At 36.8% G+C, this 17,630-nt stretch overlaps 1 protein-coding gene and 1 non-coding gene across 2 annotated transcripts; one reads left to right on the top strand and one right to left on the bottom strand.

The window, feature by feature from the left end:
• The first annotated feature begins 474 nt into the window (after window positions 1–474).
• On the top strand, window positions 475–2,865 carry LOC127115420 (protein DETOXIFICATION 16). Its single transcript, XM_051046975.1, has 7 exons — window positions 475–881; window positions 979–1,523; window positions 1,782–1,868; window positions 1,956–2,012; window positions 2,104–2,461; window positions 2,547–2,633; window positions 2,735–2,865. Exons 1-7 carry the CDS (start codon window positions 657–659, stop codon window positions 2,792–2,794), a joined length of 1,419 nt encoding a protein of 472 aa, XP_050902932.1. The 5' UTR covers window positions 475–656; the 3' UTR covers window positions 2,795–2,865.
• Window positions 2,866–9,560: 6,695 nt separating this feature from the next.
• LOC127116218 (small nucleolar RNA R71) lies at window positions 9,561–9,667 on the bottom strand. Its single transcript, XR_007801188.1, has one exon. It is a non-coding gene; the product is annotated as a small nucleolar RNA R71 (small nucleolar RNA).
• Window positions 9,668–17,630: the final 7,963 nt, after the last annotated feature.

Here is a 17,630-nt window from a genome sequence, read left to right as displayed (position 1 = left end):
TCAAAATGATATATATATTCTTTCGGAATCTTCGAGGAATCAAATATATATATATATATATATATATATATATATATATATATATATATATATATATATATATATATATATTCTCTCTAAAAGATTTTAATCGACCAAATATCTCTATATATGTTTAAAATCTTTCTGATCGGTTAAGAATCTATATATATATATATATATATATATATATATATATATATATATATATATATATATATATATATATATATATATATATATATATATATATATATATATGTTTTTTTCGGTATCTATATGTCGGTCAAGAGTATATATTTTTTCCGGTATCTTATTGATCGGCTATATATATATATATATATATATATATATATATATATATATATATATATATATATATATATATATATATATATATATATATATATATTTTATATTTATAGTTTGTAACGTAAAAATAGTATGTAACGAAAAATAGTTTGTATCGAATTTGTCTAGTTTAAATTGAGATCACACTATTCATAACTTGAATTTCTATTTTATATTTTTAAGAATTAAATTTTGGTCCAACGATAACACCATGGTGACTTGAACGTGTGGATTTCATCGTACATTGAATCATAATTATACCATTTTCTGCTGAAAGATTAAGAGTGATGGAAATAGAACACCAAATCTCAAAAAACCAAAGAGAAAAAACAAAAGTTATTGAAGAAGTGATCAAGGTTTTATGGTTAGCAGGACCATTAGTATTTGTAAGCCTCTTAAATTATAGCCTACAAGTTATAGCTATTATGTTTGTAGGACATGTTGGTGAATTGCCTCTGGCTGGTGCTTCCGTAGCCACTGCTTTTGCCACTGCCACTGGTTTCAATGTAATGGTTAGTTTCATTTCTTTCCCTTCTTACTTGAAAATTATTGACAAGTTATAGCTATCATGTTTAGGTATTATTTTTCATAGTTTTGAGTATGGTACAGGTAGGATTGGCAAGTGCATTGGACACATTATGTGGTCAATCATATGGAGCAAAGCAGTACAGATTGTTAGGCATACACATGCAAAGAGCAATTTTGATTCTAATGACTGCTAGCATTCCAATATCAATTATTTGGATAAACACAAAATCCATTCTCATTTTCCTTGGCCAAGATCCTGAAATTTCTATAGAAGCTGGTAACTATGCTAAGTTAATGGTTCCGAGCATTTTTGCTTATGGTCTTATACAATGCCTCAACAGATTCTTACAGACACAAAATATTGTGTTTCCGATGATGTTTATCTCTGCTGTCATAACTTTACTCCATGCTCTTTTGTGTTGGATTTTGGTTTTCAAATCTGGACTTGGAGGCAGGGGTGCTGCTCTAGCAAATTCTATATCTTATTGGCTGAATGTTACTATGCTTTCACTATATGTTAAGTTTTCTCCTTCATGTAAAAAAACTTGGACTGGATTTTCCAAAGAAGCACTTCACAATATTCCAATGTTTCTTAGGATTGCAACTCCTTCAACTATTATGGTTTGGTATATACTACATAATGTTTACTTTTGAGTAAATAATCATTCTGATTCTTAAATGCATGGAGCATTGTCACTAGTGTAGTATCTGAATGTGTCAAAATTACAAACTTCGGAGTGAGGTTTAGAAGTAATTTTGATACACTTAAGGGCTATCGTGACACTGCCTCATACAATTAAGGACCAAAATGACTTCAATTTTTTTTTGTTGTGATTCTCATGTACTGTATCCTTTTTCTAATCTCATCAAATCATGATAAACAGCTTGGAACTGTGGTCATTTGAATCTATTGTTATCATTTCTGGTCTTCTTCCTAATCCGAAGTTGGAAACATCAGTGCTATCTATCTGGTTGGTTATTATTTGATTCAATCTTTACAATTTTGATAAACATACTTGACAGTTGACAATATTGTTATTGACGACTCGGTTTTTCAGCTTGAACACAATATCAGCTGCTTGGATGATTCCTCTTGGACTCAGTGGAGCTGTAAGGTTAGTATACATATATGAAATTGCCTCACTTTGGTGTGTGTGTGGTGCGTGCGCGAGTGTGGTTTCAATAGGGTGTGATCAATTTTTGCAGCATTCGCGTATCAAATGAACTTGGTGCTGGTCATCCGTGGGCTGCACGTTTGGCTGTGTTCGTCGTCGTTGTGATTACAATGATCGAGAGCTTCTTAATTGGAGCGGCAATGATATTTTTCCGCAATATATGGGGCTATGCTTATAGCAATGAAGTAGAAGTTGTCCAATATATTGCAAAAATGATGCCGATTCTCGCGTTATCAACCTTCCTAGATGGACTACAATGTGTTCTTTCAGGTAATGCTAGAGGATGTGGTTGGCAGAAAATTGGTGCTTATGTGAATATGGGATCATACTATTTGGTTGGAATTCCATTAGCAATTGTATTGGCTTTTGCATTGCGCATAGGTGGCATGGTAAGAAAATAACTTGTAACTAATTTTGAGAAACTTAAATTAACATGATCATTTCATTCAAACTGCTGATAAGAACTTAATGTAGGGACTGTGGTTGGGGATTATATGTGCACTCATAGTCCAAGTATCTTCGCTAACCATCGTTACGATTCGTACAAATTGGGAGAAAGAGGTTAGTTACTTCATTTTTCTAAAATTCTCTTTGTTTAATATGCATGTGATGCATTATTGTGTACTGATATGGTTATTGATTTTCTGTTTTCTTTTATTCAGGCAGAGAAGGCTACAGCTAGAGTCTATAGTTTAATAACACCAGAGAGTGTAGTCTCATGAAGAGTGTGACTTTTATTTTGTATTGGCAAGGATATGTATTTTCTTTTTCTATTTTTTTTCTTCAAATACATAAAAAAAATTACTACTATAAATAATATATTTCATGAGAAAACAAAATGAGGTATAATACTAAGACGCGTCATATTTTATTTATTTATTATTTTTTATAATATCATATGTTTAAAAATATAATCGAGAAATTTTTTTTTGGATATTCCTTGAATCCAACATATCCAGTTTATGTTTTTTATTTCTTTATAAGTTGTGTCTTTTTTATTTATAAATTAAATTATCTATTATTTCGGTTATTTATATAATTACAAAATTCTAAAAAAAAAATAATTAGTGTAATTTATTTTTCAAATATAATTGTTCATATAATTATTTTGTAAACTATTTTGAAAAGTTATAATGCCGCCCTTCGTTACCTTGTCTGTGTAACCGAGATACAATCCACTTCGAAATAATATGTGATTTTCGTTGTAGTGAATGCTCAAGCTCAAGGTGTTTTATTTTTCTTTTTCTTCAAAACAATAGGTAAAATTTAAAGGTATTTCTTTTCGTGACAATAGATTTATTTTGTCAAGTATTCTAATTGCTGATTTTTTTTCTATTTTAATGATGAATAAATGAGATGTTAATGGGTCACTACTACAAAAAAATATATATAACAACGTCTGCATTATCACGATCCTTTGAAGGACCGTGGTGATATCTCTAAATTCACGCGTAAATATACGTTTTTTAATTAAAAATTATTAACTTATTACGACGGTCATTTAGAACAACCGTGGTGATATCCTATATCTTTTATGAGCTCGAATCTCAGTGCTAGCAAATTCGTGATTTCTTCAGTATTTTAGTTGCGTCTTTCATTTTTATAAAGTGATATCACTATGATTGTTTAATATAACGGTTGTGATATATTTTTCAAATTTAATTTTATGTTTAAATGCTTTAAACTTGGGGCTTTTTTTATAAAATTACATTAATGTAAATCATATATCACCGCAGTTGTTTAATACAACAGTTGTGATATATTTTTTAATTTTTAATTTATTTTTAAATGCTTAAAATATGTTTTCTTTTTATAAAATTTCATTAAGTAAATCATATATCACCATTGTCGATTTATGCGACCGTGGTGGAATGGCGTATTCACTTAAAAGAAACACAACTAGCTAGCTTGTCTCTTCAATTGCATTTTATCATTTTCATTGGTGAAACTGCGCTATTTTCAACCCTGACGAAACAACGTCATTTTCAACCCTGCAAAAACAACGTCATTTTTAACCCTAACGAAACCACACCTTTTTCAACCCTAATGAAACAACACCATTTTCAACCAACTTCATCGTTCTTTGCTAACGTACCGTCGAGGTGGAATCTGACACCAACTCCATCGTTCTTTGCTTACGTACCGTCGAGGAGGAATCTGACACCAACTTCATTGTTCTTTGCTTAACAACCTTCGAGGAGGAAGACAAAGATTCTGACAACTATGTTTTAATTATTCATCACGTTTTCGGTGCATAAACGTTTTTCCCATGCATCTACAGTAAACTTCATTTTCCATTTTGTTTATGTTTTTGTTGTTGGTGTTGAAATAATATGGTGTTGTTTATGTAGTTGTTAATGTTGTTGTTTATGTTGTTTTTGTTCTACTAGGTTTGATGAAATGAGGTTCTTCTTGTGTTTCTAATGTTGAGATTTGAATTTGGAGGTTTGATTATATAGGATTCCATTGTGTTTATGTTTATGCTATTATGCATCAACTCCCTCACCTATATGTATCCGGTACCAAATTTTTGTGAATATCATAGGCATGTTACTGATTTCATCCACAGTCTCCGGTCCCTCACTTGAACCGACGATCCCCACCAAATAGATTAAGACCCGCCTCTGGTCTCTCAGCTAGACCAACGATCCCACCAAATAGGTCTGAGGCCCACCTCTGGTCTCAATTGAACCAACAGTCCCACCAAATGGATCTGAGGCCACATTGAATCGAAGTCCTACGTACTCCAAAATATATGCATGCATGGTAGCGTGAACAAGCAAAACATGCATTTCACCAAAAGAAATTTTTTAACAAAATCCACCAAAAATATATTTATAATATTATTCACACAAAAATAATTTCATATCCGAACCACACATTGTCAATAAAAGAACACCAATATAATCACCAAACTAATCACAACAAAATAATTACTTTTAATACTTATAATCACCCCAAATTTCAATACACCTCAACAAAGTTGTTATATTATTCTATAGGCCAAAACAACACTAAAATACTCAAATTATTCAAAAAGATCCAAAAGAGTCTCCAAAGGGTAACTTTCACGAGTGATAACTCTAGTGTAACTATAGGGGTTGATGTTTAACTAAATACTAATAATATTAATTTTTAAAATTATTTTATCTTAATTTATCTAAATAATTATTAACTCAATATTAATAATTATTATTAACTCAAAGTTAATAATAATTTTTAAATTAATATTAATTTTTAAAATAATTATTTTACCTTAATAATTATTAACTCGATATTATCAAAATGATTATTAACTCAATATTAAAAATATTAATTTTTAAAATAATTATTTTATCTTAATGATTATTAACTCGATTTTATCACCATAATTATTAATTTTTAAAATAGTTATTTTAACTTAGTTTTTTCCGATTTTTTGACTTCTCCGATTCACCATGCCAGCCTGAAGGAAAAAAAATTAATTTTTGATATAACATTTTTTTTAAAGAAAAAGTGATATTTATAAAAAAAGTGTTTTTCTTAAAAAAAAAAAGTGATTATATATAGAAAAGTAATTTTACATTGTCAAATTTTGATATTTTTTCAAAAAGAGCATTTTTTTTTTAAAGTTTAACAGAAAATATAGAGTCCAAAAATCACCAATTTCATAAAGCCGTAACCAAAAAGGATTTTTCTCAAATCTCATTAGATCACCCAATTTCAATCAATAAACTTAACCATTTAACAAAACAGTAAATAAAATAAAGATTTACCCAAATCTCATTCGGTCACCAAAATTTCAATCAATCAACATTATTGATTCAACAAACAAACAAACTTGAATCAAAATCACTCCAATCATAGATATAATATGTATTTTATACAATTTTACAAGATTAACTCATTTGAGATATTACCATAGGCCAGTGACACATAACATACAAGAACACAGACATACGGAACACAAACACACATAATATAAAAACACATAAAATAAATTAACGTACAAGGATCCATGACGCTTATGAGAGAGTAAGAGAATCCTCGTAATCATGCTGTCAAAAATCACCTCACAATAGCAATCTCCCATTACATTAAGCGAAGCTTTACAATTTCTTGACGTTCCTCCCTCTCCAAAGCTCTAATTCTCTTCTTCTTTTTTCAAAAGTGTCGCTTCCTCCTCCCCCGGTACCCCAATACGCTCCTTAGCGGTTATAATATATTCTCAAACCAATCTTTAACATCATATATATTATTATTGTTATTAACTTCCAAATTATTACTATTAATTCAAAATGTTATACAAATTATTACCGTGATTGATATCAATTGATTTAGTTATTTTAAAAATCCCAAAATTATTCTCAAATATTTATTTTATTTTCTAAATAAATTTAGCATTTAAAAGTTTATTTAAATAATTAAATTAATAATTATTTAATAATTTTTTTTACTATTATAAATTATCTCTAATAACTAAAATTTCTAATTAATTACTAAATAATTAAAATTATTTAATTATCTCTAATAATTAAATAAAATCCTATTTTATTTCTCTATTCTCAAACCTTGAAACAAAACCATCAAAATAACCCTCCCTCGTCTTCCTCTCTTCTACAATCTCACTACCAAAATCCATAAATACCTCGTCAGACTCATAAATTGAACAAGCCTTAGAATTGTTTTTAAAAGGAATTAAACTCTGACCACCATCATTTTCAAGGATTTGGTAAAGGGGTGTTACTCAGAGAATCAAGGCGCACAATATGGCAACCAACAAGTGGTGAGAGAAGGAATATCTTATAAGATCAGAGCTAGTCCGATGAATCCAAGTTCTACAATGTTTAGATGAGTTTGAACTTCTCTATTTACTTGTTGTTTTTTAATTCTATCATTCTTCTCCTTATGTGAACTTTGATGTTATTGTGTTAGGGTTTAAGGCTTAAGTTCTTCTATCTATGAATTTCAATGTGAAATTCATAGTAGAATTAGTAGACAATTCGAGCTTTGGATGTAGGTAGCAAGAAGATAAGTTTAGGGTGAACCAAACTCAGCAAAAAAATGATGTTACTCTAAACTCACGTAGCTTAATTCATGTAGGAACTAAACTATAAGCGAACAAGTTATTGATTTTTTTATAGTTTTAGCAAGAGAAAAAAATGGTATTCTTGAATGAAATAACAAGCTTGCTTTTATAGGAATTAGTCAAGTGAGTGAGGATTAGGTTCAAGGAGTGAGGTGATAACGCGAAAACACATCAGATAATTGCCTTAATTTACACCCTAAAATCACAACATCTCGATTAATATCCCGATTATTGCGCAAGTATTCGTGTTGTTTTTGCAGGTATTTGAATCTCCAAGTACTAAAGAGCAAAATGAAGAAAAGGAAGAAAAAGAAGAAGAAACAAGTGAAAAAGCACAGAAAAACCAGAAAAACAGATTATGCAGATTTTGCTAATGTGAAGATCGGCACACATTCATGACGCTCGTCACGACCCAGACTGTGACGACCGTCACAGGCCCATGACGAGCGTCACACGGCCACAAACTGCGCTTTGAAGCAGTCAGCAACAGGCACCCAAACGTGCCTAAATTTCCTCCAACAAACTTTTCCCACGGATTCCTCTCTCAAGACCAAGTGTTCCTTGATTTTCTCAACAACCAAGACCTAATGGACACTATATAAAGGACTCAATTGGGAAAAATTGAGGACGCCTACTTTGACATTTACGCTCTGCAATTTAATTTTCAGCTTTCTAGCATTCAGCATTTTTTCTTTCTTTCCAGCAACCTTGTTTCCGTTGCCTTATTGTATTCGCCATTCTTTTTATATTTTCCCTTTTCCAGTTAGTTTTCCAGTTAGTTTTCCAGTTAGCCATAGTAGTAGTTTCCTACACTGGGGAACTACTACACTTTATTTAATTTTAAGTAGTAATCTGTATTGAAGAAGCAAAGCCTACCGACTTGTGGAGGACTGCTCAAGTGCTCCAAGAATCGCTATACTCTGTACTTCGATCTCCAGGTTTTTATTGAATTATTATTTTTATTGCCCATTTATTGTTATAAGCATGTTTGCCACAATGTTGATCTGTGTATGCCTTGTGTCTGCTTTATTTAATATGTCCGGCTAAACTACCGGTATCGGTATGTAGCAACTTTATTTGATGGGATTTAATAATAACCGGTGAAAACCCTTTTTCTCAAATAACCTTTTAGGCTGAAGTTTTTAATCTAAATTTAATTAACTTTATCACAAAAGCGTGAAAAGTCGTTTAACACGATTTTGCCACGAGAGTGGGAAATTAACTAAGGTGAGAACCAACAATCGCGAGAGCGTGGGGCTCGAGCTGGATAGTAAAAATTAGGCATTGGGTTTAAAAACAGCGAGAGCACTTTAAAAATAATTAGAACTTATTTATTTTCAAAAAGTAATTTTGACTTCAAACGGGACCGCGAGAGCGTACATTTTGACTTAAAGTTATAGGCCGAATCAACAACCACGAGAGTGTGAGATAAAGTCTTTTAAATAAACATTTTCTACTGAGAGATATTTGGCATTCAAACTATTCACCGGTAACTTATCGAATCCCTGACGATTAATGCGCTGCATACTGATTCCTTCCATTAATTCTTTATTAAAACCGAAAATTTCCCTTAGATTTACTATATTACCCCCGAACTTCTACCAATCTATTCCCTTAGCTAAACATAGTGACGTTAGTAGCACTAGTTTGACCATAGGTCCCCGTGGGATCAATATCTTTTAAAACTAAAGCAACTAGACTGTGCACTTGCAGTCAAGTACCCGACAGACTATATTTTATATATAGCCACGACAAGCATCAAGTTTTTGGCGCCGTTACTGGGGACATGTTTTAGTCGAATAGTGCAATTCTTTCGTTGTACGGTATAGACTAAGGTATAAACAAAACTAATCTTCTCTCCTTTTTCTTTCCCTGATTGTATGCCAAGTACTCGCTCACATGGCGATAACTTAGCACCACCAATCCCCGAATTAGAGCGTTTCCTATACGTGAGACGCCGAATACACGAATATCAACAAAATTACGGTATCCCCGATATCTCATTCCCTCTTAAATCAGAAGAAAAACCAAACATGGCTGACGAAGTACTACAGAATCGTCCTCTTAAATTCTACGCTACCCCATCTCAACAAGAACCTCACAACAGCATTGCTGCTCCAGCTATTAATCGAAACGATTTCGAGCTGAAACCCTCACTCTTATCAGCCGTCCAACAACATCAATTTGCTGGAAATCCAACAGAAGATCCTAATGAACACCTGACCAAGTTTGTGCAGTACGCAGATACTGTAAAAGCGAATGGTGTATCTCAAGACGCGATAAGACTGTGCCTTTTTCCCTTCTCACTAAGAGACAGAGTTTGGGCTTGGTTGCAATCCTTGCCCTCCAACTCCGTTACAACATGGGAGGAACTGAAGAACGTCTTCTTATCCTGATACTTTCCGCCGAGCAAAACTGCTATGCTGAGAGCTCAAATCAACGGATTCAGGCAAAAAGATGTGGAATCTCTCTACGAAGCGTGGGAGAGATACAAGGACATGATGAGGATATATCCACATCACGGTCTAGAAGACTGGGTGATCATTCACACGTTTTATAACGGGCTTCTGTATAACACAAGACTTACAATAGACGCTGCCGCGGACGGTGCACTTATGGATAAGCCATACATCAAAGCCTATCAACTCATTGAAAACATGGCCCAAAACCATTGCCAATGGGGAGGTGAACGAACTCCAGTGGAAAAGTCCCAGACTGAGGGTGGAATGTACGAAATCAGCAGCCTCGACCATGTTCATGCAAAGGTAGATGCCTTTGCCCAAAAATTAGATAACTTGACCATACCACCTGCAACCACCGTGGCTACTGTAACTCCAAACTGTGAGTTATGTGGAAACCCTGGACACACTGCACAAGTATGTCAAATATTAGCAGGAGTCCCAACAGATCAAGTGAACTACACACAAGGAAATCCCTATTCAAATACTTACAACCCTGGTTGGAAAAACCATCCTAATTTCTCATATAAGAATAACAATGCCCTTTATGCACCTAGCCAAGCACCGGCTGTTCCGCCTGGATATCAAAAACCAGCTAATAATGCTTCTAACATGCCTAGGAAGTCAAATCTCGAGTTGATGATGGAAAGCTTCATAGCTACTCAAGCTCAAACAAACAAGGACTTCTTGAACCAAAACATACATACTAGCGAGCAACTCAAACAACTAGCGAATAAAGTAGACGCCTTAGCCACCCACAATAAAATGCTTGAAACACATATTTCACAAGTGGCTCAACATCAAGCGTCTATAGCCGCTCCAGTTGGAACATTTCCTGGACAGCTGCAACCTAATCCGAACGGACATGCAAATGTCGTTATACTGAGGAGTGAAAAAGAAGTAGATGTACCCGTAGATCCGAGACTCCAAAACCCTGCCATGTACCAGAAACCGGATAAAACCTCAACTGAGCAGGTGAATGAACCAAAGGAAATAGAAGATAATACCCAGGAGGCCGAAGAGAAAGAGAAACCTTATGTGCCTCCACCTCCTTATAAACCACCCATTCCATATCCTCAAAGACTCAAAAGTTCTATAACTGCGAATCAACTTAGGAAATTTGTTGAGCTTCTGAAGCAATTAAACATTACGATACCCTTTACAGAAGCCATCACACAAATGCCCTCATATGCCAAATTTCTTAAGGAAATCCTATCCAATAAGAAAAAGATTGAGGATGACGAAACAGTTACACTTACTACCGAGTGTAGCGCCATAATCCAGAATAATATGCCTCCCAAACTAAAAGACCTGAGTAGTTTCTCCATACCCTGTGTCATAGGAAAATTCGTCATAGACAAAGCTCTATGCGATCTAGGAGCCAACATTAGCGTAATGCCCCTAACCATTTGTAGAAGGCTCAGTATGGGAGAATTAAGACCGACAAAGATGTCTGTTCAATTAGCTGACCGCTCAATCAAATATCTTGTCGGTATATTAGAGAATGTCCCAGTTCGTGTAGGTCAATTTTACATTCCTACCGATTTCATAATCATGGACATTAAAGAAGATGCCAGTACACCTATCATTCTAGGAAGGCCATTCTTGGCTACCGCCGGACCCATAATAGACGTAAAGAGAGGTAAGCTGGCATTCGAAGTTGGAGAGGAAAAGGTTGAATTCATCTTAACCCAATTCTTACAAGCGCCAGCTATAAACGACGCCTGTTATCTGCTTGATGTGATAGACGAATGCGTGAGAGAGATGGAGATGGAAGAAACCACGTACTCTAAAATAATGAAAACCCAAATCCCTCCAATCCTTGAAGACAATGATTGGCATGAACCATACCAAAACGAAAGTCTAAGCGAATGCTTAGCACTTACACCCGACCACATGCCATGCCTAAAGAAACCTGACTTCGAATTAAAAACACTACCAAAGAACCTAAGATACGAATTCCTAGACACTGAACTGAAAAGACCAGTAATAGTCAACGCCGACTTAGGACAGATGGAAACCGAGAAATTACTAGATGTCCTAAGGAAGTATCCAACAACGTTAGGATATAACATCGCCGATCTAAAAGGAATAAGTCCTTCGATTTGTATGCATCGTATTATGCTGGAGGAAGACTGCAAAACCTCTAGAGAGCACCAGAGAAGGATCAATCCAATCCTAAGTACCGTAATCAAAGATGAAGTAAAGAAACTTCTAGACGCTGGAATCATATACCCAATCTCAGATAGTCAATGGGTTAGCCCCGTTCATGTAGTACCCAATAAAGGAGGTGTTACAGTTGTTAAGAATGAGAAGGGCGAATCCATAGCACAAAGAGTTGTGACCGGAAGTAGAATGTGCATTGACTATAGAAAACTGAATAAAGCCACTCGTAAAGATCATTTCCCTCTACCTTTCATAGATCAAATGCTTGAACGACTGGCTAAGCATTCCCACTTCTTCTATCTAGACGGTTATTTAGGATTCTTTCAAATCCCAATCCATCCTAATGACCAAGAAAAGACTACATTCACATGCCCTTATGGTACATTCGCCTACCGACGAATGCCATTTGGTCTATGTAACGCTCCCGCAACATTTCAAAGATGCATGATGGCAATCTTCGCAGATTTTATAGATGACATCATGGAAGTCTTTATGGACGATTTTTCTGTTTGTGGTCAGAGTTTTGAAGGATGTCTATCTAACCTCGAAATGGTACTCGAAAGATGCGTAAAAGTAAACCTCGTTCTAAACTGGGAGAAATGCCATTTTATGGTTCAACAAGGAATTGTATTAGGTCATGTGGTATCTGACAGAGGAATTGAAGTGGACAAAGCTAAAATCGAAATTATAGAGAACCTTCAACCTCCGAAAACTGTTCGAGAGATAAGAAGCTTTCTAGGACACGCCGGTTTCTACCGACGTTTTATTAAAGATTTCTCAAAAATAACCAAGCCACTTACAGGATTATTAATGAAAGACGCTGACATCATATTTGATGAAAAATGCTTAACAGCGTTCAACCAACTGAAAACATCTTTAATCACCGCACCCATAATGCAACCACCTGACTGGAGATTACCATTTGAAATCATGTGCGATGCGAGTAATTACGCAGTGGGCGCAATACTAGGACAAAGGAAGGATAAGAAGCTTCATGCTATTTACTATGCGAGTAGAACACTTGATCCTGCCCAAATGAACTACGCCACCACCGAAAAAGAACTTCTAGCTGTCGTGTTCGCATTGGACAAATTCCGTTCCTACCTGGTAGGGGTAAAGATTATCATCTATACCGACCACGCCGCTATTAGATATTTGTTAAGTAAGAAGGATGCCAAACCAAGACTTTTAAGATGGATCCTGCTCTTACAAGAATTTGATTTAGAAATAAAAGATAAGAAAGGTACTGAGAACGTAGTAGCAGACCACTTATCTCGTATCGAAGGGAACAAGCCTGAACAAATCCCAATTAATGACGATTTCCCTTACGAACAACTCATCGCCCAAATGGAAAGTGATATGTCTGAACTGACATTAAGCGATACAGAAATAGAAGAATTTGTGGAAGAAGTACACGTGAACGCAACTCTGCCATGGTACGCTGACTTCGTCAACTACCTAGCCGTCAGAGCACTTCCACCGAACCTATCTTATCAACAAAAGAAGAAGTTCTTTCGTGACCTAAAACAGTATTACTGGGATGAACCCCTTCTTTTCAAAAGAGGGACCGACGGTATTTTCTGTCGATGTGTTCCTGAGGATGAAATCGAAGATATAGTCTCAAATTGCCATTCCGCCCCCTATGGAGGGCATGCAAGTACCTCAAAGACCTGCACTAAGATCCTGCAATCCGGCCTAATTTGGCCTACTCTATGGAAAGACGTCCATAACACGGTTATAAAATGCGATCGGTGCCAACGCACTAGCAACATCTCAAGACACGATGAAATGCCACAAACAGGAATCTTAGAATTCGAAGTCTTTGACGTATGGGGGATTGACTTCATGGGACCATTTCCAGCTTCTTTTGGTAATAAATACATACTCGTTGTTGTCGACTATGTCTCGAAATGGATCGAGGTTGTAGCCTCTCCAACAAATGACACACGAGTAGTAATCAAGCTATTCAAAAATATTATCTTTCCCAGATTCGGTGTGCCGAAACTAGTAGTTAGTGACGGTGGCTCCCACTTCATATCGAATATATTTGGAAAACTCCTTCTGAAGTACGGAGTCCGACACCGCGTGGCAACACCGTATCATCCACAAACTAGCGGGCAATTCGAAGTCTCGAATCGAGAAATAAAAAAAATTCTTGAGAAGACCGTAGGAATATCCAGAAAGGACTGGTCATCCAAGCTAAACGAAGCTTTGTGGGCCTACTAGACGGCTTACAAAACCCCGATAGGAACCACACCCTTCAAACTAGTCTATGGTAAATCTTGCCACCTCCCTGTAGAACTGGAACACAAAGCGTATTGGGCAATTAAAACCCTTAACATCAACTACTCTTCCGCAGGAGAGAAACGGATTCTGGACATCCACGAATTAGGAGAGCTGAGATTGGACGCTTACGAGAATGCCAAGATCTACAAAGAACGAACCAAAAGATGGCATGACAAACGCATCTCTAGGAAGGAGTTTAAAGTCGGCGACGTAGTGCTGCTATTTAATTCAAGACTAAAACTCTTTACAGGAAAACTCAAATCTCGGTGGTCTGGTCCTTTCGAGATCACCAAGGTTCTCACTAGTGGTGCGATAGAAATAAAAGGTAGAAATAGTGACCCTTTCATAGTAAACGGGCAGCGCTTAAAGCATTATCATAATATAGAAAACAGAGACTATTCGAACAGTCTCAGACTCATAGAGCTGCCCGCTCAACCCCAAACCTAGTACAACGCGACACTACTGTCGAACTTGCGACATTAAACAAAGTGCTTAGTGGGAGACAACCCACCTCCTTTTTTCTTTTCGTTATTTTCCTTCTTTAATTTTCTTATTTATTTTGCTTGCTCCCCCTTCTTGATTCTTTGCAGTCACTCTTTTTGTTTCTAATAACTAACTTAGACATATTGGATACTGACAAACAGGAAAATTACTAACTAGTTAGTTAATTACTTTCATCATGCAACAACCATAGACAGTTTTCAGAGGCAGAGTTCAACGCAGGCGGTATGATTATCTAGCCCGAAAGGATATGGCATTGACCATATATTATGATGGACCGACCATGGATAAATTAGGCATCCGAGATAGCATCCTATATATGTTTAACCAGCTTGGGTGGGAGAACGCAGCCATTAAGAGACGGTTTGTCACGTACCGTGAACTAACCTTAGAATTCCTGAGTTCCCTTGTATACATCCCTGAGCATGGTTACGGACTAAAAAAAGGGTTAATATCCTTTAGGTTATTTAGCATGGATTTCACCTACACCCGTCGAGACCTTGCTGACCTCTTAGGATTCCCTAGCGGCCCTTTCGTCTTTACTACCCGCCAGGAGGACCTTATCGATGACATTGATCTCGATGACTTCTGGGGTTGCATATCCGGAGAATCCAACCCAAACCCGAATGAGATGCACTCACAAATGATCCATAACCCTGCTATCCGATATTTTCATAAAATACTAGCCCACACCTTATTTGGTAAGGAAGAAAATAACACCTTAGTGTCCCGCGATGAACTCTTCATCCTACTGTGTGTCGATCAAGGTCGACACGTCAATATAGTATCATTCATGATGGAAAGATTTGTCCATCTTGCTAAGAATAATTGTGCCCCATTAATCATAGGTGGCCTAGTTACCATGATAGCAGACGCCATAGGACTTATACGCCCACTTTATGAGCTTGTACCTTTTGGAAACATCCGACCCATGGATATCGGCTTTTGCTTTAACTGCAGAATCATCGGAAACCTTGGGACTCATACCTTTGATTATCTAATCAATAACGAAGTGGTTCGTCTATTCACCTTGCCTAACCATGAGAAAACGAGTGTTCACAACCGAGACAACTGGCTCTATGACTTAGAGGAACACCCTATCGACCCACTTTCACCTCCCGCTACACCGCCCAAATATGAGTGTGTTAATGACCCTATCCATACGGAAGAATCTGACCCGGAAACACCTCCTAACTATTATAACATTGTTGAACCGGTTCATCCATCTTGTGCTGATAATCATGCCATGATCATCACCCGTCTGAATACATTCCAAGCTGACATCACCATTGTGAAAGAAGAGATAAAGCTCATACGCTTTGATGTCCTAGGTCTGATGGATATAGCCGTTGAGCAGTTTCATTATCTGAATGAAGTTGTTGCTGCATTGGGACAAAAACGTGGCTGAAACATCTGACCACTGATTTCTCCTACTCGCACTAAGCAATGAGGACACTGCTTTGTTTTGTGTGGGGAGGGAGCGCTTTTATTCATTGCATTACTTTTGTTTAATTTTTTTCATTTGCTATGTTATCGCTACATTTTTCCCATGTTACATTTAATTTCGAATTTATTAATTCAATTGCTATTTATTTAATTACGCTTATTTCATCTATTTATTCATTTCTGCATTTATGCTGTTAAATAAAAGTTGCTTAGCCATTATTTATGCTGTCATCAAATTCTGCTGCAACCTGTGTTAGAAATTTTTAAAATTCAGCGCGTGACGACCGTCACTATAGGGTGACGCTCGCCTCACAGACGTGACGACCGTCACGAATCTGGAACGATCGTCACACACATGAAAGTGACCGTTACGAGCATATGACCGTTGCAGATGATCGTTACGCATCCGTTGCGCGTGACGACCGTCACGAATTCCAGAGAGCTTGCCTATAAATGCAGGCGCTCTTTCTCCCGTTTTCCTCACCAATTATCACTCTCTTACATTCTGATCATCATCTATCAAATTCTTCACTAGTTTCTTCGAGTGCGTAACTCACAAACCTTCCACCCCACCCACCAACACCAAAACTTTCATCCAACTCATCAAATGACCCGTCAAGAAAGAGGCACTCCCGACCTATCAACCGTCACATTCCGTGATGGAGAAGCCGACGAGCGCCAAAGAAGCAACTACCTCAAGTTCTGCCAACGCTCCGTTCAAGCCACGAGGTATGTGGATCATGAGTGCCTGAGGGAGTTAGGACTTTTGGAGGGTGTGGAATGGATGCTAGCTGCCTCCAACTTGACACAGCTCTGTACCACACCGCAACCAACCTACGAAGTGCTGACCCTGGAATTTCTAAGTTCCTACTCATACATCACTCCCCCTGGAACTTAACAATATCTCACCGGTGTGGTCATATTTAGAATGTTCGGCACCGAGTATTCCCTTAATCAAAACCAGATTGCGAGAATGCTTGGTTTCCGACCTGGAGAAGGAATCCACTGCAGCATCCCAGAAGGATGGTCAGAGATAGCATTCCAAGTCTGGCACAACCTCACCAACATGAACGCAACAAGCTGGGACACACTTAACGCAACATATATCCACAACCCAGCCATCAGATACTTTCACTGAGTTCTGTGGCACACAGTTTTTGGAAGAGTCAGCAACCACAAGGTAAACTCCAAGGAACTTTTCCTTCTCCACTGTGTGTTTGCCCAAATAGCGTTCAACGTTACTCCCTTCCTACTAGCCAACATCCAGGCTGCTTGCATGAGAGGCAGCCATGCGTTTTGTTGTGGGGGAATTATCACCTCCCTAGCATTAGGCTTGAACCTGGGAGATAGGCTAGCCAACTTACCAGCCCTGGAAGCAGAATTCCTCGACATCGACTACTGTCGTGCCTCACACCTAATCAAAGCAAGAGATGATGGGAAGTATCATCCTGTTGTCAGAAACAAGACGGTACGGAGCATCATCATGCCCAACAGGAACCGCACAGATCCAAGAGAAATGACAAATTGGAATTTTGATCTGGAGGCCCTCGAGCCGAATGATGGAAATCCTGGTAATGGTACAGATGAAGTCGAAGAAGAGCTTGACAGAGGCATGCCTCAACCATCTCAAGA

The sequence above is a fragment of the Lathyrus oleraceus genome, chromosome 1 (assembly GCF_024323335.1).
Source record: "Lathyrus oleraceus cultivar Zhongwan6 chromosome 1, CAAS_Psat_ZW6_1.0, whole genome shotgun sequence".
NCBI lineage: Eukaryota > Viridiplantae > Streptophyta > Magnoliopsida > Fabales > Fabaceae > Lathyrus > Lathyrus oleraceus.
Note: the sequence above shows the minus strand (reverse complement) of the source record. Positions and strands in the feature narration are given on the sequence as shown.